This window comes from Pyrgilauda ruficollis, unplaced genomic scaffold (assembly GCF_017590135.1).
Source record: "Pyrgilauda ruficollis isolate IOZ18807 unplaced genomic scaffold, ASM1759013v1 scaffold40, whole genome shotgun sequence".
NCBI lineage: Eukaryota > Metazoa > Chordata > Aves > Passeriformes > Passeridae > Pyrgilauda > Pyrgilauda ruficollis.
In genome coordinates, this window is record NW_024525490.1 from 3,790,778 (window position 1) to 3,812,408 (window position 21,631).

Below are 21,631 nucleotides of genomic sequence, written 5' to 3' on the forward strand. Positions count from 1 at the left end.
GAAATTACAAATTGTAGCAAATATCAGAACATTCTTCTTATTTTGCCTCTGATGTCTATAATGTGAAAGACTAGTATTGAAATTCCTGTGGCACAATTCAGAGGGATCTACAATAAAAAGCATCTATGAATCAAGAAAAGCAAGGACTTGGTGGCAGCATCCCAGACCTCATCACTGTTGAATATTTGTTTTTTGAATGGGAAAGTTTGAGTTTCATTCAGCTACAGACATTACAACCCCATATTACAACCTCATACTGATATAATTACACTAGTATATTAAGCCCTAAGCACAAGTACATGGACTCTGTACCTTTTATGTAACTAAAATGGTATCTATATGTCAGATAATAGACACTTCACAAAGAGAGAGAATATATTAAAAGAACCAGTAGAAAATATCCAGTTATGAAAAGCAGAAACAAAGTGTGTGAACATGGGCATGTATGTGTGGTATGGGATGGTAAAAGATTAAGAATGCCAAAAAAGCATAAGCTGGAAGGGAAAAATAATCAAACAGTAACAAAAAAAAGAAAACTTGTAATGTAAAATACAGCAAAGAAATACAGGCAGTCTTTGTAATATGGGGGAAAACATACAAAGGAATAAAAATGAAACATTTTAAAACTGGTAAAGACGTGTCTTGTTATACCTAAGACTAATGAACTGAAGGATGCCATTTTCAACACACACTAAAAACCAGCTAGCAGGAGGTCAACAACAGCAAAGGACAAAGCTTGCCCCAGTTAAAACCTGGCAAAGGAAACAGATCTTAGCAGAATGTATTGCACACCCACTTCTTTCAAAACAGTGAGATCTCCACAAACTTCAGGACAGAACTTATTTTTTTAAAGACAAGGAATACATCTTTCACGACAGCCTAGAGCTCAATAAGCAATTTTTTCTGCGAAGATTATTAGATTGGTTTTTGCAAGACCCCTTGCATTTTCTTCAAAAGCAGATGGTGCCTCTGGCTTCTGCTGCCAGCAGGGTCCTGGGGGGCAGAGCCTGAGGGTGGGAGCAGAGAGGAGGCGAGGCAGGCGGCTGCCTGCCGGTGCGAGAACGCGTCCAGGCTGGGCACGTGAAATGCCTCCTAAACCCGGAGCACCGCTGTGCCTGGAGCTGGCAAAGGGAGAGCTGCATTCCAGCGCTCCACTTTGGGCTCATAGGCCGAAAGTGCGGGGGTGGGGAAAGGGCGGAGGACGGCCAGGAGAAAGGACTAAATTTTCTTCCAACCTATGCTAGGATATAATTAATACCAACTCAGTTCATCAGTTATAAACACGTGTGCCTCGTTTTGCACGGAGCCGAGCGGCCCGGCCCTCACTGCAGCTGGTTCTGGTTGGGGAGTGATGGGGATGCGGCCGGGACGGGGCCGGGGAGCGGAAAGAGCCGGTGCCACAGGCCGGGCTGCTCGCGGGTCCGGTCCGGGCCCGGCGCGGCGCCAGCGCGGCTCCTCCCGCCCGCCCGGAAGCGCCGCGGGCCCGGGGCCGCCTTCCTGCGGCGCGGCTCCGCCTCCGCCGGGCAAGATGGTGGCGGCAGCGGCGCTGGGGGAGCCGTGAGCCGGTGCCCTCTCACGCCGCGCTCTCTCTCCCCGTCCCTCCCGGCCGCGGTCGCCGCTGCTGCTTCGCGGCCGCCTGGCGGGTGTGCCCGGCGCGGCGGGCGATGCGGACGGCGGGGCTGCGGGGCTGTGTGTGACCGCGCCGCCCATGTGGGTGTCCCGGTGAGGCCGGGGGCAGCGGGAAGATGCTGCTGTCGCTGGTGCTGCACACCTACTCCATGCGCTACGTGCTGCCCGCCGCCGTCATGATGGGCACGGCGCCCACCTACATGCTGGCCTGGGGCGCCTGGCGCTTGCTTTCCGCCGTGCTGCCCTCCCGCTTCTACCGCGAGGTGGATGACCGGCTGTACACCATCTACCAGAGCATGGTTCTCTTCTTCTTCGAGAACTACACGGGCGTGCAGGTGAGCCGGCTGGGCCGGGCAGGGCAGGGGGGCTCCGGCGGTGGTGCCGGCTCTGGGCTCGGCCCCCGTGGGGCCCGCGGCAGGTGCGGCCGTGGCCTGTGCCCGGCACCGCAGAGGATCCGCCTCGTTCCGCAGCCGCCGCTGCTCCTCTGGTGATGCTTTTCACGGAGTGTTGGTGTTGTGTTCGTTTTGCAGGTCGGGGAAACGGAAGAGATGCGACACCGGTCGTGCTCTATCAGCACTTGAATGGCAGCCGCCTTTGCACACTTTGAACCCCTGTGGCCTGTGCCGCACATCTGTAGCGTTAAATTGGCAGCAGATGAGAAAGCTGTCATCAGCTATAATTGTGCATAATACACGTACAAGTTTTTAATAAATAGATTACTTAATTTCTCCGTTATTACAGATTTTTAGTTTTCGTGCAGTCTGCCTCATGTCACTCTTTGGCCCTTAGATTTTGGATCAGCCATGGATTGTGGTTATTCAGGATCTTGGTTTCAGGTTAATCAGTTGAAATTGGAGGCCTCTCTTGTATGATCAGAGGGGTATTTGCATTCAGGTGATAATATCTCACAAAGTTCTCAGTGTTTGAGAGGTTATGTATTTTTCTGTAATTTGGAAAGCAGGGAAGGAGACTTTTAATGCTGCATGTAAAAAATAATAAATGACAGGTGCTTCCTGTGTCTAAGCATGACCTTCAAAATTTTTTTAATATACAGCAGGCTCTTTGAAGGTAGTGTCAGCTTTAGGTGCTTGAGAGCGAAGAATAGCAATGCACATTGACAGATGACAGAGCTCATACAAATAAGGTCTTCTCATATTCATGGCTGAGGCCTTTTTCCACTCTGTAATGAAGCATTTATTTCAGAATCAGGCTGGATCTCCCCTAGTTTCCACTCTTGAGTGCAGTTGTAGGCCTTACTTTCATACTGACTCTTGGGAAACCCACAAAGCCAGCTAAAGGTACAAGAGTTGCACAGTTTGACGTCAGAGTAAATAAAACAGATACAAAACTGAAGCGAGATCTTCTTTTAGTGGTAGTTTTTGATTCAGTTTGTAATTTATGTAGTTTCACCTTACATCTTGTCCAAATAAGCTAACTTGTGTTGTGCTTGATATTTAAAAAAAAAAAAAAAAAAGGAAGAAGGAGCGGTAGTTCACAGGTACTTATAGTTTTAGCTGCCTTCTGTTTTATGTAGTGTCTCTAGTGCAGATACTTTGATGTTACATTAACTGCTGAAGGTAGTGGTATAGCAGTTTAACTTGACCTATTCTAAGAATGAGAGCCAAAAATCGGTGTCTAAATTATAACGGAAAAGCTACTCAAGCTGCATACAACTGATGTGCGGACAGTAGCAAACACTTAGAATTTTTAGAAAGAACTTTAATCCAAAAATTGCATGTGACATTAAAGAAAGGAAAATGCTAACCAAAAGAAACAACAAGGCAGCCATCATCTGTTGACCTCTGTTTCATTGCATTGATAAACTTCATACAAACAGAAAAGTGGTGATGATCAATTATAGGCCACTAACAGGAGATCAGTTAGGAGAATGTTGTAATAGAGATGCTTTGTCACACGAAGCAAGAAATAATGATAAGAAATTGTGGAGGAGGAGGCATATGTCATAGGATAAATAAAACAGTAGCCATGACTGGAAGGTAAATAAAAGCTTGGAAAATACAATACATGTGTAAAGAGGTAAGAGCTATAACCTTTAAAATCCATGTGTCATTTAACTGGAGGATAGTTCCCATTTGTTTAAGGGAGAGAAACAGAGTGTCCTTTTAGACCTACTCTAGTGAACGCTGCATGAGTTTTAACTTGAAACTCACAGTGGAAAGTTAACCATGTGCCCGAGTGTGTGAGATTGGGATGGTAACGTGAGACCTACTGTGGATGGGCTGTCTTAAGGCATGTAATTAGATGCAGAAGTGTGGCATCATTAAACTTAATTCCAATAAACCAGCAAAAATAGTAGCTTCATAAAGGCAGCTGTAGGGCTCTAGCAGCATTAAGGCGCCATAAGAGCCATGGGAGAGAGGAATTCTGCATCTCTTTCAAGTCTATTAATTTATTCAATCGATTGCTTGTTGGGATGTTTTTTTTTGTAACTGAATAAATAGAAGACAACCTCATCCATCAGAATACTGGAACTTGTTGTAGTCCCACTCAAGTCGTTAGGGTTCTACAGATGCTTAAGTGACTTTTTGTTAACTCTCTTGCTGTCTTACTGTATTTAAAATGTCTTTAATGTTATGTACTGTTTAACATTCTTTGGTTTTACACTTAAGGTATTTGTGGTTTTTAATACAAGAACATGCTGAATCAGTTGAGGATATTTGAAGTGTCTGATCTTAAAATAATTTTCCAAAATGCCTAGTAATGTGAGTGGGTATTAACAGGGTAGAGTTGGTTGCAGTCATAAACATGGATGACTATATTTTTGATTCAAATACTAGTGTATTGTGATATTTGTTTTCTACTTATCTGTCAAGAGGTGATGTTTTTCTCTACCATTTGCTGTTAATCCATTGAGTATCTAAATCTGTCTCCCTCTCACAGGTACATGCACAAGTGTATTGTTCTTCTTGACTTGGATGTTCTTATCCAATTCTTTAAAAACAAAAACTATAGTTCATACTAGAAAGGCTTTTTATCTTTATAGCAAACTCCTCTGTTTTGAAATGTAACTAAGTAAGGTGATAACCTGATCTGCATGATAGAAAATCTTGAAATACTAGTCTTTCCCTTTCTCTTATGTATTTGACTTGAGATATAAAATAATTGCAGAGATACAATTGCTGTGAGCTCTGGATATTTTAGGTTCTAGAGAGTGGCTCATGAAGTAACTGTAGAAGTTTTTTACTTGGTAAGTAAAAAAGTATTTAGTTGTAAATACTTTCTCTTTTTAAATTTTGGTCAGACTTTTTTTCCACTGAAACGGTTTTGTTTTACAAAGCCTAAGAGAACTCAAGCTTACTTGGCATCAGTTTTGGTTTTCCAATAATATTAGAATTCATTAACAAATTGCCAAAAATAGTCCTTTTTGCTGACTGTCATGCAAGAGTTGGCAGTAGAAGACTGAAGAACCAGTACTGAGAGTACAGAAAGCAACAACAACATCTCAGTGCTGTGAGGTAAACTTGACAAAGCCAGTATGCTATAAAATGGAATCCTATAACGCTGTGTAAATTTGTCAGTGCAATTACAGTATAGCGGGCATCCATAAATTCTGTTAAGCAGCTATAAATATATTAAATTAATTAATTTGTGGCATTTTGACAGTGCTCTTCAATAATCTCTAGGATTACGTACTCAAAGTAATGAAATGTGTAGAAGTGGTATTGGAAAGTGGCACAGAGAGCATGTCCCTGCTTTGGCTCTGTGTTGCTTCGCACCTATCCTGCCGGAAGATGCCGGTGCCCTACGGTACTGTTTTCTAGGAGGAATATTTTATAAAGTGAAAAGAATTCTATGTAAAGAGAGTCTCAGAGAGCAAAGGGTGTTAATTTTATCAGTGATGAGCTAAAGCAGTCCCTGGTACAAGCAGGTACAATTCATGCACTTTAGAGGTCTTCCATCTGAGGGTAGTTGGTTTGGCCCCAGGTTTCTGAATCATCAAGCAGCTGATGAACTGTGATTGTGTTACTGCTTTTCTCTTTACTGTGTCAGGGAAGTCTGGTCTCTTCCATTTCAAACAGGCTATAAACAGTTGAATCTTGCCATAGAATGTGAAAACTAGGATGGCTGCAAATATGTGTGTGATTAGAATGGTTGAAGGCTGAAAGGACTGGTAATTCAATATGATGAATGCTCTCATCTCTCTGACCCTGAGTGTCTTATCCCACTTGCTGTCAGGGTGATGAAATTAATGCCTATTGTGTTTGTGCACATGTTTCAGATCAGATGAGGACTAAATGTTCTTCAACTTTTTTTGTTGTAATTGTGTTTGATATTTTGTACTGAATGCTGGTGAGGAAATAATAAAGAAATCATCACTCAGACTGCTTCCTAAAGGATCATTTTCATCTGAAAGATTTTGACAATTGAATGAAATCCATAATGGAATTAATGCTCATGGATTTTGTTCAGTACTTGTCTCAGTGTGTTCCCTACCCCCCCTTCCTGATGAATAGAAATTTTTGGAAGCAGTGTTTTTATTAAAGACATAATGAAATTCTGGTTTTCGTTGTCTTTACAGGACTCTGGAAAGGCTGTAAGAATCATATAATACCTCGGTGTTGTTTAGTAGAGCTAAACAATTATTTTATAAAATACAAAAGATGCTTGTCTCACAGTGCGGTGTGCTTCCTGGATTGATATTGAAACTTCGACTTGCTGTGTCTCAATAGGGTTGAAAACTACTTAGGTTTAGAGCAAACTAAAACTTTGTGGAGCAAATGTGCTGCAGGACTCTTGACAATACTTTCCAGTGGAGTAGAGTCTGCGATTTTTTTCATACCTTGGCGTCCTAGGAAATCTCAGCTTGGTGTCTGAGATTGGGATGGATGCTTAATCTTGGAGCTGTTGACCAATTTGCAGTGAGTGTCTGTGCCCATTTCTGTTCCCAGGACAGCAACCTTCCCAGACAAGATTGTCTTTACATACTTCTTGCTTTTCCTTTTGAATCTGTTCAGCTGTCCAGCAGGTAATTCTTGAGGGCCCAAGGTGGAAGTGGGAAGGCAAGAGGCAGCTCAGTTTTGAGAGCCAAGTTGCAGCATACAAGGAGGTGCTTTGGTTGCTGTTGGTGGGGTGGTTTGTCATCTCTTAGGAACCTGGTTCTTCCCTCTCTGCACTGGGGGAGGTATCATAACCAGGCTTCATCATGGCAGGGTGAAGGTCTGGTTTCTGACTGCTTCCTGTCGGTAGATGTGAGTGACAGGGTTTGGCTTCTCTTTAGATGAGGACCCATTTCCCAGGCAAGTGACATAACCAGAAAGTCCAAAGGAAACAGAACTTTTCACCCTTCTTCAGTTGTGTTTGGAAGGAAAGTGCTGGCAGTTGCATTTTGGCATGAGCCTTGGGTATATGAACCTGCTCTTGAGTTTCCCGAGCTCTCCTCCCTGTGTGGCGGCTCAGGAGTGGGAGGATTCTGGAATGGTGGGGGAGCTGAGCAGGAAGGTGCAGAGCTGCCATTAAGGCAAACCTCTAAGCTCAGGTTGGAGCTGAGTAGCCTCCCAGGGCTCGAGCTTTCCTTGTTCATGTAGCTTGTGGCAGTAACCCCAGTTAGTACCTGCTTACATTGCTGCTTTGTGAAAGTGTTAGCTGTTGGGAGGTGTGTTGAGAGGTTAAAATAAACATACTTGTAACTTAATTGCAATGGTAGAAATAATGAGGTAAAGGTCCTGGGGAAGTGATAGAAATGTGGGGACTGGTGCAATGCAGAGACTGAAAAGAAGCTAGGGGAAGGTAGGGAAGTGTATCACATTTGTGTGATAAATTTTTGAAAGAAGCTCAGTGAAATTTTTCTGCTGTTATGAAATTTTTCTGGCTCCATTAAGAGGGTTTACCCTGCTTCATTTCATTAGAGATTTCAGTGTATAGCTGTCTCCAGGCATATATGTCTTTTGTAGTACACAGCTAAGTTCTCTGCGTTATTAGAACAGAAATCAAGTGATACCTGCTAAGCCCGAGGGATGCAGCTTTCAGATTGAGATGCATGCCTAATTTTAGACTCTTACGTTCAACTGTGGTATGAGGTAGCAAAAATAGATTAGGTGTGTTAACTTTGTGCTCTTTCTGTTTTAGATATTGCAATCCAAATATTTGCATATATCTTCATATTTATTCTGTGCCTTTGACTGTAGATCTGAAGGTGAAAGTGGTGTCCTTCAGGACTCTTGTTCAACAATATACCATCTGGAGTTCCGGTCTATTGCAGATCTGGCTTTGGGGCAATCTGGAAAGAATTTAGTATGGAGAGGTTCTGCATTCAGTACTGATCCTGATCATCCTCCACTTATTGCCTGATACATGAAAAATAAAATAAATAAAAACTGAGGGCTAGCTAGTTAGCATTTTTAGAAATCAAGTATCAGCTACCTGAACCAAAACTGCTGTTTGGGTTCATAAACTAGTAGCTTTGTGTGGAGATTTGCCTGGCATATGTTTCATAAATGGCAAGTCACAACTGAATCTGAATTTTATGTCAGCCTTATCTGTCTCAGTCCACAATTTAAAAAATGTATGTTTACATTTTTAAGTTAGCTGCATGTCCTTACAAAAATATTAGAAAGTATGTGTCAAGTATGAAAAGCTAAGGAGTCAAAGGGCAAGTTTGAATGCTCTTACGAATTTTGGTTCCAAGTATTTGACCAGTAAGTATTGCAATCTCATGATTTGGTTTTAAAATCTTCTATTTAAATATACTTTATTTTAATATCTTAAGATTTTTGGTATGTGGATTTTTCATTACAATTTGTCCTGACTTAGCATAATTTGTTACATTTGAAAATAAAAGTTGTATTTGTTGCTGTTTTTTTAGCCAACATTAGTTTTATACACTATACTCTTTTTGTGTTTAACTGTGTTCTGGTAGATGCTGGGCTGTGGAGTTTTACAGTGCTCTTCCATGCCCTTTTCTTCTGCTTACATAATATGTCCAGATATTTTATGTAAGGATGATTGTTAATTTAGATGTTTTTTTCTCCTGGTGCTCTACCATCTGACACTGTTCTTGCTAATAGAAGGTTCTGTTCATAGTTAAACATTTGTGTACACTTATTTCAAACTTTTTGCCGTAGGCTTGCAGGTGGGGTATCCTTTTTTCCTCAGTTTTAGTTATGTTAGATAAAGTAGGCTCAGATGTCAGGGATTTTGACATTACAGTTATGAGGAAGCATATCTTCTCGGGGAAAAATACTCTTTAATCTCTCTTCTGTCAGTTTGAATTGATCCTATGAAGCGATTTGGTATAAAAAGCCAGGGAAATTATTTTCTTTTGTTCATTTCTTTTCTGTCACATACTACTTGTCATCTTCTCTATTACAACTAGATCCTCTGTGGGAGTAGGAAATAGCATTTATGCTAGTTTGATTTTTTTAAACGTAAAATAAACTACACATGATTTGATCAAATTTTGTATTTTAGTTCATGACTAGATATAAAAAAAATTATTAGTTTGGATTGCTTTGAACTGTATTGTGGTAGTTGAAGTAATTTTACCTGGTGAACTTACGGATTGACTCAAAGACTTACTTTGTTCCATTTCCTGTGGCTACCTGGGAGTCTGGGGGCATGCATGTTTCTTTTTGAGTGAGCAAACAGTGCACAGTTCTGAGCAGGCTGCAGGTGAGCTGGCTCGTTCACATGCTGTGGTGGTGAGCAGATGAGGGTGATTTTAATGTGTCAATTTTTGAGGCTGATCAGTTTACTAGGTTCAATTCTGGAGGCAGAATTGTTGCAGAAACCTCCCTACATGTTCTTATGCTTTCCTTTGCCTCACTGTGAGTCTTATGCTTTCCTTTGCCTCACAGTCCAGAGTGCTTAAATTCTAAATACCTACTGATGATGTGTGGAGAAGCTTTCAGAAATCCTATTCCGCTGTCACAAGCAGAGACTAGAAATGTTTCATAATCATCTTCATTCATGTCAACTCACTGAGAGCTTCCCAGAAACTTCCAGTCTCTACTTGATACAAACACTTGTAACAGTATTACAAATAGAGATGCAAACAACTCCTCCGTGGAGTCCAAGGCATTTAAAGGCCAAGTTCCTGTTCCAAAGAGCTCTGGCTGGAGGAAACGCTGCAAACTGCCACAAGGTTTCCTGCTCCTGAGTGGTGGGCAAAGGGTATTTCCAGAGTGAGCTTGAATGGATGTTACATATCTTCCACTACAGAAGGGTAATAAAGTAAACAATAGCTACATTTAGTGTGGGTTGCTTTTGCCCTTCTTTTAAGGAAATTACTAAAATGTGCATGAAGAAGTCTCCAGAGATGCAAAAGGTTTATAAAGGAGACTGTCTCTTATTGAAACAGGTGGAATACCGACTTTCACTCTTGTACTAGAAGACATGTTCAGGTTTTATGTAATACCAAGATGCCAAATGTTCAGAAAAACACTCCTATTGAAATCTCATCATATAAGTAATCACCTTTCAGCTATGTCTGAAGTATCTGCAGTTGTTATTTTAAAAATTTCATTACTGGTGATTTATGATGAAATTTAGATACTCTGATTTTTCCCAGGTGATCACTGATTGTAATGGTGGATTTGTGCTATTAAACTGCACTGTAATCAAAAGCAAGTAATTTTAAGAAAAATCTGTAAATTATGTGGGCACTGATAATAGGATTTTTTCAGACTTTAGATGTCAGAATCTTAATATCATGGTAAATCTTGGGGGTTTTTCCTTTTATCAAGACTGGAACATTTAAGATATACAGATGCCTTTTTAAAGATTTTGTTAAGGATTCATTAGAGAGCTAAGGAGTACAGGGGACAATTATCTTTAATTCAGCTCATAATCTGTAAAGCCTTTACAGTCAGCATCAGAACAGAATTACTTTTTTACATGTATCTAGTACATGGAATGAAGTATAACCAACCACTCATGAAACTTTGTCAATTTAGACCATAAGACTAAAAGCTAGTATGAAAATAAAAATGTACAGTCTTCATATGTAACATCTGATGGTATGATTTAGTCCTACTTAATCTAAATAGATTGTTACTATCATTTTCTTACAAAAATGAAATTAAGTGACAGTAAGTGTATTTTCTGAAGTTTTGGGCTCTCTGGTTGAATCAAGTCACAAATGTATTTTAAAAAGAAACTGAATTACATTATGTATAGGAATCTTTTCAATATTCTCCAGAGCTTAATCTCTTAGCGAGGTTTTTTTCCTACTGAACCCCAGTAAAATACATATCTGCAGAATGTTTGAACTCTGCTTCAATAAAATGGATTGCTTTGTGATTTTATGGTTTGCTGCTGAGCTTGCTAGAGCTGTCTGAGCAGCAGACTTCAGACTTGTGCAATTCCGCGTTGAGCAGATAGTCCCTAAAGAGGTTGCGATGTGTAGCAATAGTATGATTGTTACCTTAAAGCTGTGTGTCCTAAAGGTATTTTTACAAAATTTATAAACTTTTTTTTTCAGATCTAGAGAAAATGCAACTAATAACATCAAAGTCCTTCCTCTTCTGTTCTATTCATACTCCTTATGCTGTAGGCAAGTGAAACCTGTATCTGTTAAAGGTAAATAAAAGTGCTTGTCTTCTGTGGAGAAAAATAAACATTTAAAATTCTTATAGTAAGACATTTGAAAACCTGAGAAATTTGTCAGCCCCAAGTACAGATTCCCTATCTGTATCCTGTCTTGAGCCTGTTTCTAGTCAAACAGGATAAATAGTTTCTATGATCTGAGATGCTTTCTCTGGAAGCTCAAAGGACTTGAGTCATGATCAGGTTTTTGATATCTTCAGCAGTGCTGCAGAGGTCAGCTTGCACAGGGTACGTGCTAGTTGCTTTGGTGGTTTGTCCTGCAAACTCCACCCTTTCACCAGAAAATTGTATCCAGACTTTATAACAAACAGATGATAAATATGTTTTAGGATACTATTTATTTTAGTAGACATGTTGTAGTAGTGCCCAGCTAACAGAGATGGTCTTGGCCCAAAGAGCACGCAGTCCCAATTAATTGTGAAGAAATAGTGAGATGGAGAGAGGTCCATTTTGTGAGGATAGTACAGCTGAGTAGGAAGTCTCCGTGGTCCTTTTTAAGTGTTGATGTCTTGACTCCTTCTCCAGAAGAAGGAAGGAATGTTCTCCTCCTGTTATCCTGCTTTTATCCCTCTTTCCAGTTTCTATTGCCTATGCTTAAAGCTGATGTTTTTCCTGAACACAGTGCTTTGCTTTCACAAAGTACTCCAGTGAACATAAGTTTTGTTGAAGTAGCAGCAAAGATGGGACCATCATTCTTTGTTTCTTTGAATAGAGAAGGAAGGAGGATTAAAAAGTCTGAGGAACCAAGACTGAATGTGCTGGTGTACTGATAGACACCAGATGAGATGGCCCAAGTTTTTACTAGCAATAACCAGTTGCATTGCCTTAATGCTGCTAAAGCAGGAGTCACACTGTCAGAAGATCTGCTTGCAGATCAGCTTCTAGCTGCTCCCATTATCAGCCACATCCAATTACAATATTAAGGTAATCTTTTTGCTAGGATTTTGATGTGATCACCAGTTGACCTGCAAGCAGATCTTCTGATAGTATGATTACTTTTACCTACAGTTGTTTTTGCCATGGCAGTGTTTACTGAGCTGATACTGTTGGGATGTGATTAAATGATCTATTTAATTTTTTTTGGTGTGCAGAGATTTCATAAGCAAGAAATAAAATTCTTAACTCTAAATTAGGATTGTTCACCTTGTTTCAGTGAAAACATGTGCAAATTATGGGTTATTTGGGTGTGGCTGTGATGCAGAACTGTTCCATATTGCTACGTGACCTACCACAATTAGCACAGCCATAGCTGAGTATGTTGCACTGGAAAAAGCAGTCTGGTAGGGAAGCTGAAACCGGTGTCACCAGATCCCCCAGGAGCTCCCATTTGCATGTCTAGATCGGCCTATCACTGGATTAGTGCATTCTTCCAGCAGAACTACTGTAACTTCCTGCTAATTCATCAAAGCTTCAGCTGGTCAGGACACCCTGAGGTGTGCCTTGTGGCTGCTGAGCCTGTAAGCAGCTTGGTGTATGGCATCCATGGAAGCTGGGTACCAGCCTTCCCACAGAAGGGATCTAATAGCGTCCAGTTTCCTGCATTTGAGACCTCGTTGTGTTGAGTTTGACAGTGCTGCTGTGTAAACAGATGTGAAAGGCCCACATTAACTGTATTACCCATTACTGCAAACTGGGCTGTGAGGCAACCAAAACAAGGCTAAAAGCACACATTTCAGTGTTGTGTACACAAGTAATGTTTGCAATGTTAGACTCTACATCTGCATTTTAAACATTTTCCCTCTGCTTACTTTGGCTTGCTGTGTTGCTCTTCCTATTGACTTGTTTTCTTTACTTGACTTCATTGTACCTTTTTTTTTTTTTAACAGCAGATTCTATTCTAAATGAACAGGTTCTTCACTTGCTTCGTTTGACTGACAGGGCACTTTTCACTTCATTAAACTGATAGCTAGAATATATGTGTATATATGTATTGTGTATATATATATGTAGTGTCTGGAGAGCCACGCATGAGATATGGAAACACTATACTAAAATTCAAATTCCCTCCCAAGCATGTCCTGCATGTCTTGCGCTGCTTCCCTGGCACTGGCTGCAGGGAGCAAGACCACCCCTGCCAATGCTCTGCTCATCCTGGGAGCAGCACTGCTCCTCTGGGGAGGGCTGGGGGTCTTTAAGCCACTCTGATGTCTTCAGGTTACATCCAAAGGGGCTTGAATATGAGTGGGCACTGTGGGCTCCTGTTTCTGTACTGCTGTCCCAGGAGAGTCACTCAAATGCTGCCTTAGAGCGCAGTGCTGGAGGCACCAAGGTATGGGTTCGATCCCTACGTGGGCATTTCCTTAAGCGGTGGACTCGGGGGTCCTTCCAACTCAGCATATCCTGTGATTCTATAATTCACTGTGGCCCCCAAACATCTGCACCAGCAAAATGAGAAAGAGTTAGAGGCTGCACAGCTTCTGCGGCAAGGAATTCTGCAAAGTTAGCTGTGAAAAACAGCAGGGAGTCTGAGGTTTTCGGGAGGCCGCAAAGAAGGGTACTGTATTGTTTCCTTCTGCAGCTATAATATGCGTTAGGTGCTCTGGTTTACCTAAATACATCAGATGGCCAGAAATTGGAGTCTTGTCCTGAGCAGACTCTTCTCCTGCTTATCCACAGGCAGGTTAATTACTCAGACACCATCTCAAAGGGAAAAGAACATTTCTGTAGGATTCAAAGCTCTTAACTCTTACCCCTCTGTTGTGTATGGTGAATATTTGCAGAAGCCTGATAAAGGAAAAATGCTTTGGTCTCACAAGGAGAGCTGCGTGGGTGCCCACAGAGTAGGTGTCTCCTGGGACTGCAGGCTGGAAGTTGCCATTCTTAGCTACTTGTAGTAGCAGTTGTAAGTTTATAGCATAGTTCTTTAACTGAGAGTGTCTAAGGTGAACAGCTGCTTGCTGGCCTTTGATGAACTGTGTAAGCCTTTCCTCCAGATCAGTGAGATGGGTGGTGCTGAAGTCGATGATACTGCAGATAAAGCTGGTGCATCCTTTTAGGCTGAGGTATGTGAGCAAACAAAATAGAGCTTTCAGATTTTCTCATTCTTACCTTCGCTTTGAAATAAAACATCCAGTTTTTGTGTGTTTAATGAGAACTAATATAAATAAGATTTTTTTTTTCTGTTTTAGTTCTGTACAACACTTTGGCTGTATGTTTTATCATGAGTAAAAGATTTTGGTCCATTACATGTAAACACATCTAACCCTTAGGGTAAGCCATAGTGTTGTGCATACAAGTTGTTTACAGGAATAGTGAGTGGGTGTTCCTCTGGGGTTAAAAAGTGAACTAGATCCAATCTTACTGAAATAAAAAATTACACAGATTAACTGTTATATTTGGCAGACACTGGCGTATTTGTTTTTTAATGGGAATGATACTTTGTATTGGTTTTTACCCAAGCAATAGTCCAAAATGAGTACTTTAAATTGTGGGTCTGATTGCACTGAGATTTTGACTTGGTAAATTAAAGTGGAAATATTTACAAGTTGAAGTTATAGATTGTATATTTCAAACCCTGTTTCTTGTGTGGTGCAGCTCTTGGGGTCAAGGGCAGGTTTTTTTTTCCTCTTTTTCTTATTTTTCCTCTACATTTTAGAAAAGCTCAAATAACATTCAGAACCTTCTGGTTTAATGATTTGTTGTATTGGGCCTTCTCTCTTACTCTAAAAATTGTCTTTGCCAGAAACTACATAGTGGAGTCTTAACTTGAAATTAAAGAAAGCAGTATTTATGGACGTTGTGCATAACAGTACTAGGAAAGCATACACTTGTAAAATGAAGTTTTAACTCTATAAGTGAGAGTAGGAGGATTTATTTCAGAGGAATTTGTGCACCTGAACTGTAAGGTCAACCCTCAGACTGCTACCTTGCTCTAAACTGTGTGTGCTACCTAGTGTCAGCAGTAAGGTTATAAATCTGCTACTTCAATAAGAAGACTACTCCTATAGCAGAATCTTGTTCAATTTTCTCAAATACAGTTCAGAATATACTTGTCAACTAACTTGTAACAAATATTGTTCAGTTAGAATTTATTGTGCATGCCTTTACTTTTTCATTTTTGGAAAAAAATAACTCAAGTTTTATCCTCTTTTACTCTATGCTGAATGATCTCTTGTTCACTATTAACTGAGTATCTCAGTTCGCCAATATCTGGTTTTGGCCTTGAAAACAAAACCTGATCAACACTGTGGTTGTATTTTTAAAGAAGAACCAGCAAGAATTTGAAACCTACAGTGTTTTTGTGGGGTTTTGTCTAGAGTTAACAATATGAGACATTAGCCATCCAGTATCACAGGTTACCTGAGAGATGACAGTTTCCAGAGATGCTGGTGGAGACCTCCTACAAGGATCAATATGAGACTTGGCATACTAAGTTATACCAATTAAGATGTCAATGTTAGTTCTTCCTGATGAAATTTCAGTATTGCCCAGACTAGTGAAGTGATGAAAATAAGTTGGTAAACCTTCCATATAGCACGTTGCTTTTTTGGTAAATGGAATAACTTCATAGCGTGTATGTCTGATACAGCCAACTTCTAGAGACAAGGAGAATGTCCATTGGCAAAAAATTGTGAAAGCCGACCTAGAATGTACTGGTTAGAAAAACTATGCTTTATTAAGTTATGAAAATGTTTATTAAAGGTAATTGAACAGCTGGATTGGTTCTTCAGAATTAAAATTATTTTCAAATATAAAATGAGAAATTAATTAATTTAATGAATCCATCTTAAAAGGGTGACCAATATTCTAGCATCAGCATCTTGTTTTGTAGTCATGCTCTCAGAAGGTTATTTCGCTAGTAGACCAGTACCTTTCAGGGGTGAGACACTACAAGGTTGAAGTGCATCTTTCATGTAGCAGAGGAAAAAACATATAAAAACCCTGCTATTTGGAAGCCATAGACTAATTTAAAGGCACCTCTTAACCTCATGCTTTTTTTTCACTCTGGATGGTTAAAATAATGGCAAATGGTTGAGATTTTGTTCTTGATCTAATCCAGGAAAATTTACCATTTTAGGTTGAATGATAGCAGGTGTCTGGCTAAAGCATGTCTTATTCATTAGATGTATAAATTAAATGGTGATTTTGTACATGTCTGTGATTCTTCATTAACTTCAGTTATATTAATGTAGGGAGCTTGTGGCTGAAGGTCACATTCCATGGATCCAGTTCTGGGGCTATGGCACAAGAACAGAATAAGTTTCTTCAGGCATCATTAATTAATATTTACAGCTTTGTTGATGAGTGAGTTGTCTGTGTGGTGGGTACTGATGTAGTGATTGGGTGTTTGTCTGTTAATGATGCTAACTTGCTGACAGTTTTCTTAGTAAAAAGCCTATTCTGTATTGTATCTCATCACTGCCTAATGCAATGAAAATAAATTATAAAGTAATACTGCATATTTTTTAATTTTTTTTTAGGTAATTATCTACGGGGATTTGCCAAAAAATAAAGAAAATGTAATATATTTATCAAATCACCAGTGTACAGGTTTGTATTTTTTTTTGCTTAACACTTTTATAGATTTTAAAAAATCTGCTTGTCTGTTTACTGTCTCTTTCCAGGCTTGCCCTAACAAGCAAGAGCTTCTAGTTCAGAAACCTTTAATGACATTTATACATACAACATGTACTTTTTTTGCTTCATCAGTGGCAATTAAGTGCTAATTTAGCTGACTGCTTTTTGCTTTTGTCGTTGCAGTTGATTGGATTATTGCGGACATGCTGGCGATCAGGCAGAACGCGCTCGGGCACGTCCGCTATGTCTTGAAGGATGGCTTAAAATGGCTTCCCCTGTACGGGTGGTACTTTTCACAGGTGAGCCACTTCACTTTTCCTTGCTGTTTGTGAGTCAAACTCGTAAGATGTATTTTCCCCGTTTTCCATGCATGCTGTGAAGATGTAGTTCTGAGCTTGCAATCAATTATTTGAACATGACAGCAACTGGTTTCACTTAGTGTAGTTAGATGTGTATCTTAGTTGAGAGACAGTTACTAAAGATTCACTTTACTTTTCTAAATGAATACTTATAATAGAATTAAAACTGTGGAGTCTGTTAGGAGTATTTCAGAATATTCTAAATATTTTGGAATATTCCAAATATATTCTAAATAATTTTAGAATATTCTAAATATTTTAGAATGTTTTAAATATATTCTAAATAATTTCAGAATATTCTAAGTATCTCAGAATATTCTAAAACTTTATTCTTTTTACAGTCTAAAACTCCAGTTTGTAGTCATGCTCTCAGAAGGTTAGCAGAAGGTGTAAACAGACTCTTTTTGCTGTGTATCATGCTACAGATTGGGAGTAAATTGGCATTACTGTTTGAGATACTTCTTTGTTTTTCAGTTGTTTAGGTTTTAGCATGATACAAAAGAGAAAAATTGGATCTTAGTGTAGTGTGGAGGAAAGGCAGGTCCCACCTTCGTGAAAATGTTGATGGTTATTTTGGACTTCAATTAAGCAAAAAAACCCGAGTCTTAACAGTATTCCCACCTTTTTCTTTCTCCTCTTTCTGCATAATATTCCTTTTGTTCCTTCTAGTCTGAGAGCTGAACCTGATGTGACTCAGTTTTATACAATTACTGAGAAGCAGTGGGCCGTGGTCACTGAGCAGCCAACATACTGAGTGGATATGATATTCAGTGTAAAATGGTGGAAAGCAGTGTAGATGGGTTACTTCCCTAAAATCCTCTGTGAATTTGTCATGTGTGTTCTTTGCTTTTTCTGAAAGCAGAACTATTTGTATGTGAAACAAAATAAAATGTAGAGGTGGATGGTTTTGGAAGCACTGGCCTTTTTCTAGGTGAGCAGAAATGGCTTCATGATACTTATCTCAGGGTTTAGATGGGTGCTTAGTTATTAGAAGAGAAATGGGTAGAGTTTTGGGTAGTGGTTCCAAAGTGCTTATTCAGTAAAACTTCTCTGCTTTGTCTTTTCCATTTGCTCTTAATGTGTTCTCTGAATATTAATCTACTTTCTGTCCCTCACTCCATTGCCCAAGCAAAAAAAAAAAAAAAAAAAAAAAAAAAAAAAAAAAAAAAACCTCAACCAAAACAACAACAACAAAAAAACCTCAACCAAAAAAAAAAAACCCCGTATGCTTAGGAAAATACTTCTAATAGAATTAGATGGTTTGCTTGAATTTACTGTCAGACCTGTCCAAGAGGGCAAGAAGGTGGAGAACATTGAGAAAAATATGCTGGGTATGATTGGAACTGTATATTAATTTATAAAGGAGTGTATGAAGAGTAGGCAACTACAGGTGTATGTTCAAATAGGAGGATTTACTCTTTCCCTCATCTTTGCAGCACATCCAGTGTCTTCAGCTGGATGGTTGAAAATCTTGGTTGTCTTTTGGATGAGCACTTTAGTGAGTAGGCTATAAATCTAGGCTGGAGCATGGGTGATTGCCATTGTTTCTGCTAAAATTGGTAGGTTTAGAGAAGTATATGCTGCAGAGAAAAGGAGAAAACTGTTCACAATTTCATTTATTGGTAGATCTGCTGTCCCTGTCCCCTAAATAACTACAAACTGTCAGACCCTGTCATGGCTCACTAAGGGTATGCATAAGGAGAAAATGGAATTCTCAGTTGTCTAATGCTTGCCCTTAATGATTCTCCACATTTTTTGTCCACCAAAGTAACTGATCTGCTGCACGGAAGTATTTTGCTCTTTGTCCTTGCCTTTAGTCATTACAGTGGTGGTGATTTAAGTCTGCTTTAATTAAAATACAAACAGGATATATATTCCATCCACTATCACTAGATTTCCGGAAATTATTTTTTTCAAGATTTTGGAAAATTACTTTTGCTGTGTGGAATATCCGGTGCTCAGTTTCCTGAGCTGTATATTGACTGTTAAAAGGAGGTTCCTGTGGAAATTAATCTGAATGTCACCTACATTTTTAATCAAAACAGGTATATATATTAAATAAAATGTATTCAGATTTGGACTCCTCAAAAAATTAAACTTCTGCAAGATTTAGTGGGTGGTGATTATATATAGTTTTCTATATATATTTAAATCAGTGACACAATTGACAGGCAGTGGTGATGCATATATGGCTAAATGACTGAGACGGGATGCAGAAGGCCTGCAGTGCAAGCTAATAGGTATTTTTATTGTTTTTATCACACCAAACAGTGCAAAAACATAAAACACTTCCTGCCCTTCCTGTTGATGTTCTATCAGTGATGTCACTTACACTCCACTAAAAGTTTCCAGAGCCACATAATTACGCCATGCTTACGGAATTCATATTCCCTTCCTCAGGTAAACATCCTGTTTGGAAATAAACGTGGTCTGGATGTCCAGGAGAGCAAAATTCAGGCACAAAGGAAGTATATTTGTAAACACAATCCATTGTTGACTGAGAGAGGGGCTTTTAAAGTACAACGGAAAAAAATTATAACCTTAAAAACAGTGCTTCCAGAAACCTGTTTTGAAGAGCGTTCATACATTTGATCTCTTACTGAAAAGGAAATGCAATACAAGTTGGGGAATTTGAGCTATATACAATCACATAACTAGCATTCTTTTTTGAGACAGCTATCTAATAGCAAGGAAAGAAAAGAAACTCTTAAATTAACCTATTATATTCCAAGTCTGATTTATTAAGTAGAACCGTTTTCTTTTCCTAAAACTGAGTTTATTATTTTTGGGTGGTTCTGAAATATTTTTTCCTGCTATCATTTGCTACCAATTCATCCCATCACTCCTATTTGCTTAACAATTCATTCCTATTTATCTTATGTCCCTGATGAGGCTGGGATGTAATTTTGAAAAGTATTTTTGATACCCCACAGTTAGTTTGACTTTCTAACATGGAGAATATGTCTTTATCTTTTCTGTTATCCAGCATTAATTAGCTTGTGCACCCCATTGGCTGTTCCTAAGTTTTAGCCACATATCCTACCTCTCTTTAGCTTTGTACCCCTGAGCCATGGGGACCTGCCATAGTGGTGGAGTTGGAGTGAATGCAGCGAACACTGATCTTGTGATACTTTGTCTGTTCTTATGTTACATGACTCTGTGCTCATTTACTTGAGAAGTGCAATCTATTTCTGAGCATTAAAATGTCTGACATGCAACACCAGATCTATCTTTGGTGTCATGGTGTCCCTGACCAAAAAGTCCAATAGTAACTTTGTTTGTCCAAGTTGACAAATCAAACAAGGAAAAGTTGGTTCGGTATTTTTCCAGTTTACTGCAGCTGATTAGTAATTTGATGGTGAGGGAATGCCTCGATTCCAGGTTTCACTCATTTATCAAAGCCTGACCTAGCTGAGCTCACAGAGAATGATGACCTACCCATTACATGGAAGTCTTATGTAGTAGACGAATTTTTTCTCATACCGAACTGAGTTTGCCCTTCCTGGAAGGGGTGGTTGTGTTGGGTGTCAGAATACAGCTCCACTTAAGTCTGCTTAAGACTTCTGTTTCCCTTTAATAGTGTCGGATCTTGAAAACGGTCTTATATGTGGAATGTGGAGATAACATGAGGCTCTCTGTTTGCTACACAGCTGAAGAAGTGTTTTGCTGTTCATGTTGCTTTCTGTCTGAAACTGTTAAACTGCTTGTCGGATGGTCCCAACACCATGCCACAGCCAAGCTCAGTGAGCTGGGGAATTCTGTTCATGGTTTTGGTCCCCTGCCAGTCAGATAAATACAGCAGCAGAGCTGAGTATTAGAGTTGTCTACTTCACCTTGGGAGGGAACCACAGATGATAAAATTAAGACAGAATATTTAGTATGCAGTTAATGCATCATTGGCTTTCTGTTCCCTTTCACTGCAGTATTTGAAGAACAACTCAAAAGTCACATCAAACACCACTAGCTAAGCAGCTATCTCTCCACATTATGAAAAGCAAATGCTGAAAACACTTTGCATGACCACCTCTTCTGCCTGCCTCCTCCTAACCCCTCAAATTTTATTTCAGTCCATTCCAGGGATACAGCTCTGCAAACAGCCACCACCCCTGTTTCTACGATGTACTGTATCTTTTCATGAGATCAGGTGTTTGAATGAGGTTCAGCTCTTAGTAGTTCTAATCTTGCTGTCACCTTTCTGTTTAGAGCATGCAAAACCATAAATGAACAGAAGTTGTCTGACAAATCCTAATACCAGTTGTCATGGTGAACAGAATAGAGTATTACCAAGTTATGGAGTCAGTCAGAAAACCCATGAAAACAATGTATCTCAAACCTGTTGTATGTACCTTAAATTCTGTTATTTGGAAGCTAATCATGTTTTTTCCAGACTTCATTGTATCAGTAGTTCAGTTGGTGCATGTTTGTTTACATGCTCTTTCTCTGTAGATAAAACAATGTGGTGGAAGAGGGAAATGAGAGGGCAAATTTCTCTTTGTGTGTACTTTTACTGAAGTTTTGTGATAAATTGTGTGCAACAAGTTATAAAATGAATCTCTTCCAGG

The 21,631-nt window shown here is 39.6% G+C and overlaps 1 protein-coding gene across 1 annotated transcript in view; it reads left to right on the forward strand.

Moving 5' to 3' along the window:
* The first annotated feature begins 1,502 nt into the window (after window positions 1–1,502).
* AGPAT5 (1-acylglycerol-3-phosphate O-acyltransferase 5) overlaps window positions 1,503–21,631 on the forward strand; it is a 56,024-nt gene continuing 35,895 nt past the window's right edge. The window contains exons 1-3 of the mRNA XM_041477429.1: window positions 1,503–1,964; window positions 16,614–16,683; window positions 16,894–17,009. Coding sequence (XP_041333363.1) covers window positions 1,746–1,964; window positions 16,614–16,683; window positions 16,894–17,009 — 405 coding nt within the window. The 5' untranslated portion in view covers window positions 1,503–1,745. The remainder of the gene's footprint in view (window positions 1,965–16,613; window positions 16,684–16,893; window positions 17,010–21,631) is intronic.